General features: G+C 40.7%; 1 protein-coding gene across 2 annotated transcripts in view; it reads right to left on the bottom strand.

Annotated features, from left to right (window-relative positions):
- PHEX (phosphate regulating endopeptidase X-linked) overlaps positions 1-20357 on the bottom strand; it is a gene marked incomplete at both ends in the record, with an annotated part of 212089 nt that overhangs the window by 128709 nt on the left and 63023 nt on the right. For both annotated transcript variants that reach the window (XM_080652766.1, XM_080652767.1), the window contains 2 exons: positions 14170-14298; positions 17705-17798. In XM_080652766.1, coding sequence (XP_080508892.1) covers positions 14170-14298; positions 17705-17798 — 223 coding nt within the window. The remainder of the gene's footprint in view (positions 1-14169; positions 14299-17704; positions 17799-20357) is intronic.

The following is a 20357-nucleotide window of genomic DNA, read 5'->3' as shown; positions in this document are numbered from 1 at the left end:
GGCGAGCCCCTGGGGACCCACGCTCTTGTGGGGGGAGTCTGGACTCTCGGGCGGAGACTCGGGAGCCGGGGAAGGCGGAAGACTGAAAGTCCGCTCGCGCCAGTGCGCACAAAGGCTGCGGGAGGCTGCCACAGGCTTTCCCTAGCGGAAGGGAGTGAGAGGCTCCTGACGGCACAAAACCCCAGTTCTGACTGAAGTGAGCCCCAGTTCTGACTGCAGTGAACCCCAGTTCCAGGCGAGCCCCGGGGACCCACGCTCTTGTGGGGGGAGTCTGGACTCTCGGGCGGAGACTCGGGAGCCGGGGAAGGCGGAAGACTGAAAGTCCGCTCGCGCCAGTGCGCACAAAGGCTGCGGGAGGCTGCCACAGGCTTTCCCTAGCGGAAGGGAGTGAGAGGCTCCTGACGGCACAAAACCCCAGTTCTGACTGAAGTGAGCCCCAGTTCTGACTGCAGTGAACCCCAGTTCCAGGCGAGCCCCTGGGGACCCACGCTCTTGTGGGGGGAGTCTGGACTCTCGGGCGGAGACTCGGGAGCCGGGGAAGGCGGAAGACTGAAAGTCCGCTCGCGCCAGTGCGCACAAAGGCTGCGGAGGCTGCCACAGGCTTTCCCTAGCAGAAGGGAGTCAGAGGCTCCTGACGGCACTGAACACCAGTTCTGACTGAAGTGAGCCCCAGTTCTGACTGCAGTGAACCCCAGTTCCAGGCGAGCCCCCAGAGACCCACGCTCTTGTGGGGGGAGTCTGGACTCTCGGGCGGAGAATCGGGAGCCGGGAAGGCAGAGGACTGAAGGCACACACGTGCTAGCAAGGGCAAGGCTGATAGGAAGCCAAGACTGAGACTCCACCCCATCCAAGCAGAGCACAGAGGCTATTGCAATTTGGCAAGTCTAATCCTATAAGGCTGTCTCCAGCACCGGACTTCTCCCAGCATAGACACAGCTGATCCTTACAGCCAACTGGCCTGGAGGTCAATTCTTCCCAGTGATACCAACAACAATAAAGACTTAATTACAACAAGGCTGTACACACAGTCCACAAAGGGGTGCACCAAGAGTGTCCACCTCAGGTTAACTGGGGAGGCAGACCCACTGGGCCAAATTGGAAACCTAGCACACAAATCTACCAACTCAGGGAAGCAGTGAAAATGCGGCGTCTAAGAATCAGATCACAAACGAAAGAAATGGAGGAAAACAAACGACTGGATATAGAATTCAAAACCACGGTTATAAGGCTTTTTAAGAATATCCTAGAAAAGGCCGATAAATATAACGAGACCCTCGAAGAGATGAAAAAGGACCAACTAGAAATTAAACATACACTGACTGAAATAAAAAATATTATACAGAGACCCAAAAACAGACAAGAGGAACACAAAAATCAAGTCAAAGAATTGAAATACAAAGAAGCAAAAAACACTCAACCGAAAAAGCAAAAAGCAAAAAAAAAAATCCAAAAAGTTGAAGATAATGTAAGAAGACTCTGGGACAACTTCAAGCGTACCAACATCAGAATTATGGGGGTGCCAGAAGAAGAGAGAGAGCAAAATACTGAAAACCTATTTGAAGAAATAATGACCGAAAACTTCCCCCACCTGGTGAAAGAAATAGACTTACAAGTCCAGGAAGCCCACAGAACCCCAAACAAAAGGAATCCAAAGAGGACTACACCAAGACACATCATAATTAAAATGCCAAGAGCAAAAGACAAAGAGAGAATATTAAAAGCAGCAAGAGAAAAACAGTTAGTTACCTACAGGGGAGCACCCATACGACTGTCAGCTGACTTTTCAACGGAAACTATGCAGGCCAGACGGGAGTGGCAAGAAATTTTCAATGTGATGAATAGCAAGAACCTACAACCAAGATTACTCTACCCAGCAAAGCTATCATTCAGAATTGAAGGGCAGATAAAGAGTTTCACAGACAAGAAAAAGCTAAAGGAGTTCATCACCACCAAACCAGTATTATATGAAATGCTGAAAGGTATTCTTAAAGAAGAGGAAGAAGAAAAAAGGAAAGATAAAAATTATGAACAACAAATACATATCTATCAACAAGTGAACCTAAAAATCAAGTGAATTAAAAACCTGAGGAACAGAATAATCTGGTGAATACAATAGAATCAGGGGCATAGAAAGGGAGTGGACTGATAATTCTCAGGGGGAAAGGGGTATGGGGGGGTTCATAAAGAGACTGGACAAAAATCATACACCTATGGATGAGGACAGTGGGGGGTAGGTAAGGGCAGAAGGTGGGATGGGAAATGGCTGGAGGGGAACTATGGGGGAAAAAAGGAGAAATAATTGTAATAATCTGAATAAAGATTTATTTAAAAAAAAAAAAAAAAAAAAAAAAGCCTGAGACTGGGTCAAGGACACATGCCTGGTTGCGGGCTCCATCCCCAGTAGGGGGTGTATAGGAGGCAACCGATCAATGATTCTCTCTCATCATTAATGTTTCTCTCTCTCCTTCTCCCTTCCTCTCTGAAATCAATAAAAATACATTTTTTTAAAAAGCCTGAGACTGGGGTGAAGGAAATAAGGAGTAAAATCCTATTTACTGGATATGAACAGATAGGTTGTATTCTAATTTCGTAATTCATCTTTTCCTGTTTCCCACTTTCTATTATCTGAATGGGAATGGAATAAAGACCAGAATAAAATTTAGAAGTCAACCGGTCTCATAATAATCAGGCCTTGGGCTGTGGGTAAACTCCCCCGAGCAAAATAATTCTGCCTGGTCACTTCAAAAATTCAGCTCTGTTAGAGGGCATAAATGCTTTCTTCCAGTGAATTAATTTCCAGTTTAGGGTCTTTGCAGTCCACAGATCTGATCAGATATGCTTGACAAGACTCTATGTGGCAAAGGCAACAGAGTCCAATGTTAGCCAGAGATGTAGACAACAAACAAGAAAGGTGGACCAAATGTGCTGTCATTGTAGAAGCATACCCAAGGACAAGGCGAGAGTAGTGTCCACACTTATTTCAAGAGCATTCCAATGAGATTTCTAAACTATTTGTTGAACTGGGTGTCATTTTATCAAAGGTTGCTTAAAAAGAACTGTCATAATTGGGGTCTGATTACATTCTTGTGGTGAGATTTAGTGGAGAGTTGTGAAACCTGGACCTGTTATGGAAATTTCATTTGACCCCTTCAGTAGTTTCATGAGACTCTTCTCTGAGCCAGATTTAGTATTAAATAATAGAGCAGGTTCTGAAATGTGGCCAGGGCACTAGCATTAAAAGGATCATTACCCCAACTGAAAACTACTACATGGGCATGTATGGAGGACTAGGAACAGCCAAAAACTCCAGGCACCTTCCTCACTCTCACTCTTTCTAAGAGAAATTAGAAAGAGATGAGCTCTCAGTGCAGAAGAGTTGTCACAGTTTATGCCAGGACTTTGATGATATGAATTATCTCCTTATGATTAATCTTAGGCACGACACACAGTAATAACAGTAGCTGACATTCACTGGGCACTTATTATGCACCAGGCATTGTGCAAAGCCTTCTCTGAAAATTATCTCACTCGGTCCTCACCATAAACCAGTGAGGTAGGTGCAGTAATCCCCCTTTATCCACTGTTTCCCTTTCTATGATTTCAGTTACCTGTGGTCAACCACAGAGTCCAAAAATATTAAATAAAAAATTCCAGAAATAAACAATTCATACGTTTTAACTTGTGTGCTGTTCTGAGTAGCATGATGAAATTTTATGCTGTCCCACCCAGGACATGAATCATCCCTTTGTCCAGCGGATCCACATTATATATGCTTCCCACCCGTTAGTCATTTATTAGGTGTCTTAGATATCATATGGGTGATGAGAGAGAGAGAGAATATTCACATAACTTTCATTACAGTATATTGCTATAATCGTTCTATTTTATTATTAGTTATTGTTAATCTCTTACTGTGACTAATTTATAAATTAAACTTTACCATAGGTATGTATGTGCAGGCATACCTCATTTTATTGTGCTTTGTTTTATTGCTCTTCACAGATGCTGCCCTTTTTACAAATTGAAGACAAGACCCTCCACCAGCAAAAACATTACAACTCACTTTATTGTGGTGGTCTGGAACTAAACCCAAAATATTCCCAAGGTATACCTGGATAGGAAAAACCATAGTATATATAGGGTTCGGTACTATCCATGGTTTTAGGCATCCACTGGGGTCTTGAAACCTATCCCCCACAAATAAGGGGAGACTACTGTACTTTTGTATCCCTACCTGATTCACTGCAATGAAAGTTTAAATTCTATACTCCTCCCTTTATCCATACCCTTGGCTGTGTAGCCTTGCAGTTCCTTCCACTAAAAATGCACAGTCTATTTCCCTACTCTGTCAATCTGGACTGGCCTTGTGGCTTGCTTTAGTCAACAGAATGCAGACATGATATTATGCCAATTCTGAGCTCAAGAGGCCTCGCAGTTTTCTGCTTGCTCACTTGCACCTCTGCTATCGCTATGAGAATGTGCCCAAGCTAGCCAGGCTGAAGGAAGTAAAACACCTGGAGCAGAGCTGAGTCATCCAAATCACCTCTGCTGAAGCCAACCTAGACCAGCCAAGCCCCAGACATTTGAGAAACCTGCCAAAATAAGCAGAGTTGCCCTTGCGAACCCAACTGACTCCAGGTGTACCAGCAATAATTGTTTATTGGTAAAGCCCACTGAGGTTTTGTGATTGATCATTATGCAGCATTACTTTAGCAGCAGAAACTCCTGTACCATTTATACAGGAAGACAGAGGTACAAAGAGATTAACTAACTTGCCCAAATTAATAAGAGCAGAGCTGGAATATGAGATGCTAATGCAACTTTGCAGAAAATAGGATGCAATTTCTATATGTCAATATCTTATAACTATATTTAAAGACCTTTAAAATTCAAATCCCAGAGAAACTGATCTTGACATTGTAGCTGATACCATTGACTAGACAAACAGAAACAGGGTCACTTGGTGTCAGAGAGGATATCCTTTCTTTGCATGGCTTGTGCAGAATGGCTATCCTGAGACCAACCCTCATGAGTACCAGCATCTGCAGGGAACGAAGAACCCTTCCATATCAGAGCATTGCTATAATGAATGACACTGACTTTCATGTGACTTCTGCCATCAACGTTAGAGTTACATCTCATTTACTCAACCACTGAGAGAAACAGCGAGTGGAGGAATGGGAGAACTTGAATATTAATTGCAGGACATCAATTCAATTATCTTGGTTCACTAATGAGGTGAACTCCTAGTGTATGGAGGTTGCAAGTTCAAACTCCACCACTGCAATTGGACCCATGTGGGTACTTAAGTCTTCGGCACCAGCTGCAGCAGTATGGGGTGGGAGGAGAAACCTGTTCTTGGGATAAGAATTACTACAGGAATTGCTCACCAGAGCAGCTCAGAAACTTGGAAGATACTGTAGGTCATCTATTTCATTACTTGAGGACATGAACAATGTCTTTACCATAAAGAGAAAAGAAGAATAAGCTACTAGAGTACAGGAGACATGAGAGAATTATTTTACACAGTAAGTAAAGTTTTAATTCTTCACTCAGTAAAGTCTGTATCTGAAGTGTAATAAAAGGTTTGTTCCTCGATAACTAGGTTAACCTTCTGTATACAGAATGTTTTAATGTATAAGAAACCAGTGACTTTAGCTTTGATTTGAGGGTTGACAAAGACTCTCCTTGACTAAACTTTAGCCAGATTCCTCCAGTGGTTCTCAACCTTCCTAATGCCGCGACCCTTTAATACAGTTCCTCATGTTGTGGTGACTCCCAACCATAAAATTATTTTCGTTGCTACTTCATAACTGTAATTTTGTTACTGTTAATGAATCATAATGTAAATATCTGTGTTTTCCGATGGTCTTAGGCTCTACAGCAGCGGTTCTTAGGCGACCGCTAGCAGGGTCGCCTAAGACCATCGGACAACACAGATATTTACATTACAATTCATTAACAGTAGCAAAATTACAGTTATGTAGTAGCAACGAAAATAATTTTATGGTTGGGGGTCACCACAACATGAGGAACTATATTAAAGGGTCGCAGCATTAAAAAAGGTTGAGAACCACTGCTCTAAGCCTTCTTCCTTTTTTCTTTTTCTAAAATATTTTTAATTAATTTCAGAGAGAGGACAGAGAAGAGAGAGATAGAAACATCAATGATAAGAGAGAATCATTGATCGGCTGCCTCCTGCACACCCCCTACTGGAGATCGAACCCACAACCCGGGCATGTGCCCTTGACTGAAATTGAACCTGGACCCTTCAGTCCACAGGCTGACACTCTATCCATTGAGCCAAACCAGCTAGGGCTAAGTCCTCTTCTTTTTTTTTTTAAAAGATTATGTTTTTATTGATTTCAGAGAGGAAGGGAGAGGGAAAGAGAGATAGAAACATCAATGATGAGAGAGAATCATTGATCGGCTGCCTCCTGCACACCCCTTACTGGGGATGGAGCCCGCAACGTGGGCATGTGCCCTTGACTGGAATTGAACCCGGGACCCTTCAGTCCACAGACCAAGGCTCTATCCACTGAGCCAAACCTGCTAGGGTTAAGCCCTCTTCTTTATTAGGCCTTGACCTTGGCCTCCATCCTGTCCTTGCCAGGCCTGCACAGCCCAGTTTTAGCATGAATCTTGATTAAGTCAGTTTAGAGAGAATCCTCTACCCTTTATAACTGAGCAGCATACATATCTATTTGGTCAAACTCCTCAAACCCTGCTCCCTTGATATCTGAGCACTCTGGCCTGCCTTCAGCAAAAGTCCCCTGATTCTTGATGTCTCCTCTTAGTAATTTTCCATCCATTGATCCCCTCAAATATGCTTGTTGGCCATAAATCCCCAGCTATTGAGTCCAATCTCTCTCCCCTACTGTGAGTCTTCACACTTTTTGCAATAGTCCTGAATAAAGTCTTCCTTAGCATTTTAACAAGTATCAGAATACTTTTTTTTCTTTAACAAGGTTCACCCTATAACAAAAACACAGAAGATTTGAGGGAGCAGCAAAAAAAAATGCCTATTGGCAGAACTGAGATATATGAATAAAGATAAGTATGGGACACTATCATGAAATAAAATGATAAGGTTTAATAACTTGCTTCAGCGAAAATGTTTAAATGGGAGCTCCAATTTCACTGAATTTTCTAGAAATGACAGTTAAAGCAGAAAGATCGTCTGTGGTTTGTTTGTTGTTGTTGTTTTGCTTCAACACTTAATAGAAAATTGTTCTTGGACAATTTCACATTTGCCTTAGTAACTAAAGGATGGTAAACTTTTTTAAAAGACTTTGATGAAAAATCTTACAGAGCCTTAGGTCACCATGCCAAATATCAAGGATCACTCCTCATAATGATATATGTAGAAAATACTGGAAATTGAACTGTGTGTGGACTGAGCCAAAAATATACCTAGAAAGTTGCACTTAGATAAATTTTTTGATATTCAACTTATTTCCTTTTGTTTCTTCTGAAAATTATGGAACATAAAAGTGCAATGTCCACTAGTTGGACTTGAATTGATTAAGATTTCAACTCTATTTATCTTTAAAATATTGAAATACTAGAAGCAAAATCTATTCCAACTGTTTCCTATCTCTAAAATGCTAATAGAAAAATGTGTCTTTTATTTTTATAATTTATTAATATATGAATAAATAATATCCTGATAAAGGTGAATTAATTATTAAAAAAGCCACTGAGTCTCCTCATTATGACAGGTCTCTTCATTACAATCATAAAAATGGTGAAAATTCTAGTGTTTTTTTAGAGAGAAGCAAGGGAATAGAGCACTGGCTTAAAGCTAGATCATCTGGGCTTAAAACCTACCTAAACCATTTTCAGGTTGTATGTTCTTGGGAAATTTACTCTCTGAACCTCAGTTTCGTCATCTGGAAAATGGGGGCAGTAATCGCAGTTATAGATCCATTGTGAGAATTGAATGAATTAACTTATGGAAAGCACTTAGAAGAGTGCCAGACATTCAGTTAAACCTCAGTAAAGTTAACTACTTTATTACCATTGCATATTTTTTAAAACATTATAGCCTGACCATCACAGTCACACTAGGCCCATGGAGACCATCCCTTCCCAGCCATCACTGGAATCTTCACCTGCCCTCCATGGATGTGGTTATCTATGTGGGAGCATTTATTCACATATTACAGATACCAATTCTCATCTTCTATATATATAAAAGGCTAATATGCAAAGTGTCCTCTTGGGAGTTCAACTGGGAGAATGGGAGTTTGATCGCTTGCTATGACATGTGCTGACCACCAGGGGGTGGTACGGAACATGGCAGGTGACCAGTGTTGGCAGCGGGGCACTGAGGGAGCAAGGGAAGGAGGAGGCAGGGGGGCGGGGAGGCGGGGAACCTGATTGGCCCTGATCGCCAGCCAGGCCTAGGGACCCTACCCATGCACGAATGTCATGCACCGGGCCTCTAGTTAATAATAAAAAGGAAATGGAAGAGAAAAATTATAAGTAATAACTTTAGACATCCCTCTTCCCTCCATGCACACACATATCCCTCCCTAATCCTCTCTCCAGTCATGTAGAGGTCATGAACATACAGAACAGGGTGTGTCACAGTGGCACTGGAGCAACATCTCTATTTACAGTGACAGTATATTATGGATTCACTAAAGGAGTCCCACTTTCATACCCTGTGTATAACTTTCCAAACAATGTGTTCAACATTCAGCTAATATGCTATATTTTTAAATTATGCATGATCTTCAACTAAATAACAAAAAATTAAAGAAGTTCTCTGACATACAAGGTCCTGATTTGGAGTTCTGAAGATTGGAAAGAGAATGTTAGTGTTTAAAAGCATAAAATTGTATTCCCCAGGATATATTAAGTTTGGCTTCCGAAGTATTGACCAGGATTTAAAATGTGGGAGTTTTCACATAAAAATCCATATTTCTGACTTTTCTAAAAAACAAAACAAAAAAACACTCCAGAATCCTAGTAACCCTCGATGGGCATCTGCAACAAGACAGCCTGAGCTGAACCGTGGGTAGCACATTCATGCCTCTCCATCACTATTGTGTCCCAGACACCGAGCCCCAGAGACAATTACCATTCATTGTTGGACTTGCCCTGGTTTTTGCTGATACCCAGCCAGCTTTATTCATGTATGTTATTTAATGTTCCTAATTGACTCTGAGGGTATTTGAGCTTGGATCCTCTGGCTTTTGATTCAGTCCTTTGCACCTCCCATGCACTAAACATCTTGAACTTGCAGACTCCACCCAACCCAGTCCCTGATCCAACAAGAACCAAGCCACCAAGATGCTTACATCAGAGTAGGGTCTGGAGTTCCTCTCCTCCTCTAAGCTGGTATGCCAGGGAACCTGAAACATCCTCATCAAGTAGCAGCTTGACTCCCACTCCTATTCCCAGGCCATTAATCCCGGTATTGTTTGAGTCCTTCCCTGCTGATGTTAGAGTCCTCCATGAAACCTAGCAGGTCAGGAATCAAGGACCTCACCTTCCCAGTCCTGGCTACTAGCACCTGCTCACCCAGGGACTGAGCTCTGCTACACTGAACTCACGAGATCCCTCTTCAATTCTTTAGATGGTCACTGTTCAATATGGTAACGACATGTCAAATATAAGAGCCATACATGGCAATTGAAATGTGGCTAATCCAAACTGAGATGTGCTACAAGTATAAAATACATATGGGATTTCAAAAACTTAGTATGAAATGAAGTATATAAACTATAACACCAATAACTTTTATATTAATTACTTGTTGAAATGCTCTCTCCCAAACTCTATGACAAAGGGTGCTAACCAGAAGCAACCCTACCATTCAGAGGCTATAGAAACAGAAATATTGCCGAAACCGGTTTGGCTCAGTGGATAGAGCGTCAGCCTGTGGACTGAAAGGTCCCGGGTTCGATTCCGGTCAAGGGCATGTACCTTGGTTGCGGGCACATCCCCCGTGGGAGGTGTGCAGGAGGCAGCTGGTCAATGTTTCTCTCTCATCAATGTTTCTAACTTTCTATCACTCTCCTTTCCTCTCTGTAAAAAATCAATAAAATATATTTAAAAAAAAAAGAAACAGAAACAGAAATATTGAGGAGCAGGAAGTCTCTTGGAGGAACCTAGGTACCAGTTTACAAAGGAAAACTAAATAGTTGGGGGGTGGAGGCCTGGAAGCCCTCACACAGGGTTTGGGACAGTCCATTTAAACCAATTTGAATCAGGGAAAAGTTTCAACGATCTGAAAACTGAAGAGGTTCCTTGTACTACTGCAATGGACTTTTGTAAATGAAGTACTGCTGTCCAACTCAGCAGCCTGCCCTGCTCACATGAAACACCAGGACAGGGTTTCTTAGTGGTTAACTGCAAATGAATGATGTGAAGGCCTTGCTACTCCAAGTATCCCTGGAATTGCAACATCAGCATCACTTGGGAGCTTGTTATGCAAATTCTTGGGTCTTACCCCAGACCCAAGTTAAAAAGATCCTTGTTAGATGCAATGAGATCCTCCTGTGATTCCTGTATACAGCAGAGTTTGGGAAGTACCTGAAGTTTAACCTTCTGACTGTGTTCATTTGCTTAACAACAGAAATAAAACAAAGGCAGCCTTCCGTCTGAGTTAGAGTTTCTGGAATTTGTCCCACTGGGGATCTTTCTGTTTTTCTTTTTCTTTGGGCTGTAGCTAATAATAAAAAATATTTTTCGTGTAAATAAATCAGTAGTTCCAGGTAGTTCTTGGATGGGAGCCCTGTAGCAGGGTATAAAAAGCCAGATATTTCTCATGTAAGTTTCCAATTTAAGTTTTCCCTGAGGCAAACAGCTTCAGCTTAAGGGATGCAAATAAATTTATGCAAAATAGATGAGTATCTATGTAACTATCACACTACCTCCATGCCCATGTACATCAAAATAAGGGGGGGGGGGGGGTAGGAATGCCAAAATCAACTTTGTTTTAGAATGTCACACCCTAACATGAAAAAAGTCCCACTACATAAAAAAACACCCCCATTGTCCCTTAACTGTTTTTATATCCTTCCAAGAGGTTACCTTACCACTGTGATTATCTGATAAATTTCAACCCATTTATTCCAACCAAGGAGTGAAAGAAAGCACACAATGGGAATATTGAGCATTTTGAAATAAGACATCAATTCAGTGGAATTATTTGCAAGAAGAGGACTTTCAGGTTCAAACATAAAATCTCAAACATGGCTTAATTCTCCAAAGTATCAAAAGACATAAAAAATCCAGGTAAATGCATTTAGATTTATGGCATTTCAAAACGAACTTCAGCACATAATACATAGTTATGCATTACATATCAACACATAACACCATGGTATTATCATGTAGCAGCCCATAATACCAACCATGTGAAATAGCATAATAGACTTACTTTTCTCTTTGCCTTTAAATTCAAGCTGCTGTTTGCCTTTAAATTCAACCTGCATCCAAGCTGCTCATATATTTGTATATGGTTGACTATAATGTACTGTTATTAGTGAAGGGGAGCAAAATATACAGCCCAAAATATGCCTCTTTGTCATAGTAATTATTTGGGGCTGATTAGTTTTGAGAGGCCCAGACACAAGAGAAGCTCTAAAAAGAGAGAAGTTACCTTTTTGTGAGAGAAATTAACATTTGCAACAAAAATCTCCATTGTAAGGGTGTCTGCCTCTGTGTACCAGGAAGAAAAGGATGACTATGTCTCCAGAAACCCTTATCACTAGAGAAGGCATGGACTTAAATCTGTACAACAACCTTACCTTCCTTTACTGTGCTTTACCTGGTCACCTCCCATAACTGCCCCTCCCACTCCAACATCTTTGTCTTTAGCTGGGGATGGTATTTAAGGTGGTGCTTTGGCCTATTTCCAGGACTTAATCTTTCTGGGTCCTCCCATGTATACAGGAGGTATACATGTTACTAAACTTCTGTCTGTTTTTATCCTGTTAACTGGTCTTTGATTATGGGGGATCTTAGAACCTAAAAGGATAGAGGGAAAATCATTTTTTCCTCCCTTACATTAGTTAATCATGCCTAGATATTTTGCTTTATGCCATTTGTAAAAAAATATTTCTAGCCTGTTTGTATCAGTGGATAGAGCGTCCACTTGCACACTGAAGGGTCCCAGGTTCAATTCCGGTCAAGGGCATATGCCCAGGTTGCGGGCTCAATCCCCAGTATAGGGCATGCAGGAGGCAGCCGATCAATGATTCTCTCTCATCATGTTTCTATCTTTCTCTCCCTCTCCATTCCTCTCTGAAATCAATAAAAAAAAATTTAAAAAAAAATGCACAGCTTCCTCCAACGCAGCTGAAACAGATGAACAAGAACACACTGCCAAGGTACGGAATCTCTTTAAATTTATGACCTCCAAACTCACCTTGACCTTTACTGCCTCTAGGCAGTCATACTGCATTTCCTCAGTTTCCTCATTCTCCCACTCCCCTGGACAACTATTTCACACCTTCTCCTCTCCCCACCAACCTTCAAAACTATCCTAAACTCAAAATTTATATATCCTACTGCCTCCTTGACATCTTCACTTGGAAGTCTAATAAATCTCAAATTCGACAGGGCCAAAACTAAACTCCTGATCTCCTCTTCCAAACCTGGCCTTCCCACAGTATTCCCCTTATCAATTAACAACTCCATACTTCCACTTAATCAGACTCAAAGCTCTTACTCTCTGATCCCTCATCCGATCTGTCAGCAATGGACTCTACACTTCTGAATATATTCAGCACCCACCCCCTTCTCATACTCCTACTGCTACCACCTAGTTCAAGCCACTTTCATCTCTGGCCTAATGACTCCACCAGTCTCCTAACTCCTCCCTGCTTCTATCCTTGATGCCCTATAGTCTCTTCTCAACAAAACAGCCAGGTGATCCTCTCAACATAAGTCAGGTGACATCAGGCCTCTGCTTAAAAGCTTGCATTCGGTCTCCACTTCACTCAGGGTAGAGCCAACATTCTTACAATGACCTACAGGCCTTAGAAAATGCCACTATCCCTATTACTGCTCTGAGCTCATCGAGTCTATTTCTCTCACCTTCATTCCTCCCACTCCAGTCTTGTGGACCTCCCTGCTATTCCTAGATCTCTCCAGGCACAACCCTGCCTTATGGCTTTTGCTGTTCCTTCTGCCTAGAACACTATTCCCCCAGATAGTTGCCATACCTACTTCCTCACCTCCTTCAAATCTGTGACAAATGTCATCTTCAGAGTGAGGTTTTCCTTGACCATCATATTTAATCCTACAACACAACCCACACACCCACATCTTCTAGCATGCCTGATTCCTCTTTACCCTAGCTCCTTTTTCATTTTTCCAGAGTTATTGTCATCTTCTAACACACCTGCTAATTTATACATTGTGTTTTCTATTGTCTACCCCCGCCCCTTCCATTTCGATGTCAACTCAGTGAGGTCTACTTTGTTCTCTTATGTATCCCATGGCCTAGAACAGTGTCTGACATACAACAGGTGTTCAAAAAATATTTTTTGACTGAATGAATGAAACTAAACCTCACCTCTTATTAGATGTATCTGGCTGGGCCATTAATGCCATTGCATCAATTACAAACAGCCAGGGACCATAGGTACCTAGAAATTCATTACACTGTTCTTTCCACTTTCATGTGTTTAGAAATTTCCAAAATAAAAGGGTTTCTTTTTAAGTTTATGAAAAAATAGACACAACGTGTTTTCTGTGAGGTAAGTGTCACACCTCTTTAGTTTTTAGAAAACAGTATAAGGAGAGAAGAAAAAACCTGCATCTTATTTTTAAGCCACTTAAAAATTGTTAAATATATTGCAAATCACGCCATCTCTGGGTCTCTAGCTTCCTCATCTCTAAAACAAAGAGTCCTAATTGGAAAAACCCCTACCTTTTGTAATTACAACAGTTCAAATAGCCAATCATAAAATTATCTAGGCCCTTTTTTCCCTAAGCATAGACTTCACACATGTAATTTCTCCAGGGGAAATTCTGACTCTATGTAGCTTGATTTCATACTTTTCTCAGTTCAAAATGTTCTTCATTTTCATGATTATGTTCTGTGTTTGAGTTTTTAGTCAATATGAAACTGACGGCAGCCTGATGGCCATATCCATGTCAGATCTGGTTAGCTGCCACTGGCTTAAGTTGGGGAGCAGCACTTACCATCTCCTTCTTATCTTCCTGGAAGTGCACATCCACAAACATTTTTCCAACAACATAAGGGAGGGCACTTTCGATGAAGTTTACACATTTGTCCCATTGAGGCAACAAAGTTGTCGTCCCCTGGATTACCTGTGGGAGACAATCAATACAGATTTAGTTTCGCTTGGATGAAACCTATGGCTGAAAAAAAAATCAACCTGAAGAAAACAGTCTATGAAACAGTGCATACCCCACCCATATACATGTGTCTAATAGTAGAGCCAAAGGTAAAATCAGATGAAGAAAAAAATTCTGCTTGTCCCCAGTTATATTTAAAACTAAATAAAGCCCTAGCCAGTTTGGCTCAGTGGATAGAGCATCGGCCTGGGGACCGAAAGGTCCTGGGTTCAATTCCGGTCAAGGGCATGTACCTTGGTTGCAGGCTCCTCCCCGGCCTGGGCCCTGGTCGGGTGTGCAGGAAGCAACCAGTAAATTTGTTTCTCTCACATCGATATTTCTCTTTCCCTCTCCCTTCCACTCTCTCTAAAAATCAATGGAAAAATATCCTAGAATGAGGATTAAAACCAAATAAAAACATTTGACAGTGGAAAATAATGTAATTCTCCATCCCTTCCAATTTATCCCATTAAACAAAGGATCTAGACAATAGCATAGCTTTTCTGCAGTTTACAGGGATGTGGCGGGATGCTGTCCAAATGTCCAGGGAATATTTAGTATCTACTGAGAACTTAAGTTCCACCAAGAAAGGTCTAGAATCAATAGGGGATCCAAGTTCCTGCCCAGCGAGGGTTTACTTGTTCTGGGCAGAAACTCACAAGGCAGACCAGGAGAACATGGCCCAGCATGAACAGCCCAGGAAGCATATTTACATTGTGTCATAGCAAAGAACACACTGGTAACTAAGGAAAATCCAGATGTAAATGTTTTTCCCATCTGTCCCAATTAAATCATTATAAGAAAACATTTACAAACAAGTAAGGAAGTTCCAAAACAGGACTTGCAAGGCTCAAAGATTTACTCTTGGGGATGAAAGCAAAGAAATAAATATTATTTAGTTGCACTCGGAGGTTGAAAGTCTTGAACACTCAAAATGTAAAGTGAAGGCAGGCAGTGAGGAAGGGAGGCCCCTGAGAATGGTGGCTGGAGGCGTCCCTTGAACAATGTTAGACCCAGGTTGTTGGCACAAGGCAAATGGGATTAACATTTAAGTTCATCTATTCTTCCTCTACTCTCTGGTCACACAACCCCTCTCAGAGGTAAGGAATGAATTTATTTTTAAAACCTCTAGAGAGAATGACCCTACAACTTTATTTGGCAATTCAATATTATATTTAGCACTTTACACTCAAGAAACATCCTCTCATACCTAACCTCAAAATTTTCAAACTCTACTTCTTACACCTCTCTCTCTGACTCTCTTCACAGTGGTAGAGAACAGCTGGGTACCATCTTTTACGTGATCCATAGGAGTTAAATATATATACATATATGAAATCTACTAGTTTTGTAGTTTAATCCTTTGATATGACCTCAATATATATAGTTGTTTGCCCTAACCGTTTTGGCTCAGTGGATAGAGCATCGGCCTGCGGACTCAAGGGTCCCAGGTTCAATTCCAGTCAAGGGCATGTACCCTGGTTGCGGGCACATCCCCAGTAGAGAGTGTGCAAGAGGAAGCTGAATCGATGTTTCTCTCTCATCGATGTTTCTAACTTTCTATCCCTCTCCTTTCCTCTCTGTAAAAATCAATAAAATATATTTTTAAATATATATATATATATACAAATATATATATATATATATATATATATATATATATATATATATATTTGTTTTATGCTGTTCTATATAACGCTCAATAGTCTAGTGACTTTGAAAGGCCAAGATGTATTCAAAGTAATTCTGTTACTCCTCAAGAGAAATGACCCACTAAGAATTTCTGTATTTACCAATTTCTGTGATAACTAAAACAATGAAACCATATCTTATAAAATTCATCATTCAAATACAGAGAAAAATATTTTTAAAGTCACTAAATTCTTAAAATGTTACTTTTTTTAAAATATATTTTTATTGATTTCAGAGAGGAAAGAAGAGGGAGATAGAAACATCAATGATGAGAGAGAATCATAGATCGGCTGCCTCCTGCACGCCCCCCACTGGGGATCTAGCCCACAACCTGGACATGTGCCCTTGACTGGAATCAAACCCAGGACCCCCCAGTCCGCAGGCCGACGCTCTATCCACTAAGCCAAACCAGCCAGGGCTTAAAATGTTACTTTTTTTAAAAAGCCACAAAATTCTTAAATCCTCTAGCGGTGGGAGAATTATTCAGACAAAAGCCTCCAAAACAACCCTAGCCAGTTTGGCTCAGTGGCTAGAGCTGCGGCCTGTGGACTGAAGGGTCCCAAGTTCGATTCCGGTCAAGGGCACATACCTCGGTTGCAGGCTCCCCCCGCCACCGCCCAGGCCGGGCCCTGGTCAGGGTGCGTGCAGGAGGCAACCGATCAATGTGTTTGTTTCTCTCACATTGATGTGTCTCTGTGTCTTTCCCTCTCTCTCCCACTCTCCCTAAAAATCAATAGAAAAATATCCTAGGGTGAGGATTTTTTTAAAAAGCCTCTAAAACAAAGACAAGAGTTAACACCAATGTAAAATGAGAATAAGAGTGGCAGAGAAGTAATGATAAAAGAGTCAGATGAGGAAGGAAGGAGAAGAAAGTGTTTTAGACAGTTGAATGAGGTCTCCCAGGAGTCTAGATTTAGGCCTCTTCGGCCTAGCAGTTAAGAGAGATTCTAAGATTGAAGATCAAGATAAAGTTAGAAATGAAACTCTATGCCTAAATTAAAGATGAAACTTTACTATCTAATACATATGCCATGCACATTTTAAATATTCAGAATACTGAAATGAAAAATGGTTACAAATACATCCTTAAGAAATATTAAGACTGTAATTATAGTGAACCAGTTAAAAACACTGGGGGCCTTTGGCCAGTATGGGTCAGTTGGTTGGGCATCATCCCTTGCACGGAAAGTTTGCCAGTTCCATTCTTAGTCAGAGTACATGACCAGGTTGCAGGCTCAATCCCTGGTGGGGGGTGTGCAGGAGGCAACCGATCAATGTTTCACTCTCACATCGATGTTTTTCTCTCTCCTTCTCCTTTCCTCTCTCTTGAAAAATCAATAAAAATATTTAAAAGAAAAAAGACATGGGGGGAAATGGGAATAAATTGACAAAAGGTGGAGAGTGAAAACAATGCGATGGTCTCAAGTATTGCCCTAACTATCTTTACATAGCCTCATCAACAATATATATTGAGGTCATATCAAAGGGCCATAACTGTACCTTACTCTATGTCTCTATGTACCTCAATAAAAATAAAGAAAGAAAAGGAAAAAAAGTAGAGCTTGGCCTGCAAAACTCCCTCTGTCCAATTCCTAAAGATGATTTTTATTGGATTAGCTAATATATAAACTATTCCTGCATGTAAAGTTATCAAGTGATGTAACATTGCAATCTTTTTAAAACTTACCCTTGAGAATTCCAGCCACCTATACTGAAAGCGCCTGCTAAGGTTTGGAATTCTGGAATAAACCATCCTCCACACCAAATAGTTGGCAATGGTCCTGTTAACAGAGAGATGCACATTTATTATATTTAGGTTGCTATCTGATGCTCTGCAGAACACCTTAGGGAAAACTGTTGGCAAAGCCCCTTGGAGGAATCTCTTGATTAAAAAAAAGAAGAAAAAAACAACTGCAGAACTTTCACTTGAAAAATGACATAAGATGATACAATGTCAATACACTTAACCAAAATTGGCTTGCTTTTCACCACCTACTACAGATAGATGAAATGAATATTCCATCTCCAGGCCTCATTTGTGAACATTTTGCTTTCCCTCTCAGGGCATGGAGTCCACTGTTGCCCAGCGTTTCATGTCTAGAAATTGTCCACACCCACACCTTTGAATTATTAGGCAACTTGATAAAAATGCAGATGAATTCTTATCTTTGGAAACAAACAGCTTTATATTGGCTAATACCAATTATCTAGATTTGCACCCTGGTTCTATACTTACTAGATATGTGGGCTTGGGCAAGTCACTTAACCTTGCTGATGTTATCATCCTTTGTCATACAATGGGGATGACTCCTACCTTACACAGTTATTGTGAGGTTAATATAAATTAAGAACATACTTGACAAATTAAAAATTCCAGATTTTTGTTGTTGTTATTCACTTCCAAACATATAAACAAACCCATATGCTCGTGTAATACTCATAATACATATCTTAAAAATCCACTACACTCTATCAAGTGTTGCCTTTTTCTATAAGCAAAAGATGCCTTGACCTCAGAGGATATGTGACCTGAGTTAACTTCTAAATCAACAGTGATGATGAATTTTTAATGACCCATCTCCTCCCAGCTGTGCCATTATCACAGTGACTAATAACACACATTCCTGAGACAGCTCTTGAGTCAGACAGCCATGTGAGAGCAGTGTGACATGATGATGATAACTGGGCCATCAAGAACAACCCACATTTGTACTAGACTTACGGGGGTGATCACTTTGTAAGTTATATAAATGTCTAACCACTATGCTGAATATCTGAAACTAATATAATATTGTATGTCAACTGCAATTGAAATATTAAAAAAATAATTTTTAAAAAGAACGCTCTCATTTGCCTGGCACTCTAACCCAGTAAACATGCACTCTTAGCAATAAAGTATTTTTCAGCATATATAGCCAATATATGTGTAGTTATTTTCATTTACATAGAGATAAGCTATTGGACTAACATATTACAAATGTTTTGACAAATGCAGAAATAGAAATTTTGAAGTTAAAGTGAAATAAAGATATTTTCAAAAATCATTAGTTCTTCAAATACCATTAGTTAATTCTTCCAGAAACATTATCCACATAGAATTAGGATAATACAATGACAGTGGCTGTAGATCCACATTTCATATAGTCTTCTTGGCTATTTCAAAACATTTTGCACCATATCCTTGTCACATCTGGTTAGACCACCACTGTTTTTACCTTGTCATCTGGCTAACCAAGATGACAAACTAGAATAGGAAAAGAGGCACTTCTGCCATTTTCTTGCCATTCACTTGTGCTTACTTTACTAGTAGTAGCTACAATTCCTGTTTCTCCGCAAGAATTTTTAAAGTCATTTGTCCATTTTGGGGGGATTAAATTAGATAATAAAATTTATAAATCTACATGTATATGTAAATAGTTCGAAATTATTTTCATATATCTAATGAAAACAAACTACTGCGGGTGACACTATCCCCACTCCCATCTGTACCATACAGATCAAATGCAGAGTTTGTGGCCACCTATAAAGAACAATATAAAACCTAATTCTTTTTTTTTTTTTTTCAATAAAAAATAGACATATAGAAGTTTTCAGATTTTCTCTTGAATTCAGTGGATATTGTTGGGATATGTGCACTCCTTCTCAGAAGCCCCTGTTCTTATCAGTAAAGTCTAGCCCTTATCCATGCTCTGTTGAGGCTACTACAATACATATGTAGTTTTAGATCATTCCCTTGGATCTTTTCAGTTCACATCCCTACTCCTGAGCAAGACAAGAAGTGCTCACTGGGCATTTATTGCTGCCCAAGTATTGCTCCAGATGCCATGAGGAATGTAAAGAAATAGGAATCCAGGGCCTAAATTCAGAGAACTTAAGAGTCTAGTTGGGGGACACAGGACTTCAGATTTCAGCTTGTTCATATAATCAGGTTTCTGAATTGAAGGCACACACAATAAGAACATATGAGATCCTCCTTTCACTCAATCAGCACATTCTGGGCACTTAGATATGTACTAATAGTTCTAGGTACTGGGGAGATGGAAAAGCAAGAAAGATATAGTCATTGATCTCTTGAAGCTTTTAGCTGAGCAGGGAAAATGAGGCAAGCACATCAAGAATGCTTTGGCAGACACTGGCACCCAAAAGTATGTGCCAGACACTTCACAGCTCAAACTGAGGGAGGAGAGTAAGCATCATGAGAGGGACAGGGCCTGGGCTGTGCCCAAAGGATGCAAAGCTTAGGGGTGTGAAGCAAGAACATGAACTGTAGACAAGCTAAATAATGTAGGAATAGCTTGTTTGGAGGGGATGGTGAGCAGGGTCATCACTCTCAGAGGCAA

Source organism: Plecotus auritus (assembly GCF_963455305.1).
Source record: "Plecotus auritus genome assembly, chromosome: X".
NCBI lineage: Eukaryota > Metazoa > Chordata > Mammalia > Chiroptera > Vespertilionidae > Plecotus > Plecotus auritus.
The sequence above is the reverse complement of the archived record's forward strand: the minus strand, read 5'-3'. Positions and strand labels throughout refer to the sequence as shown.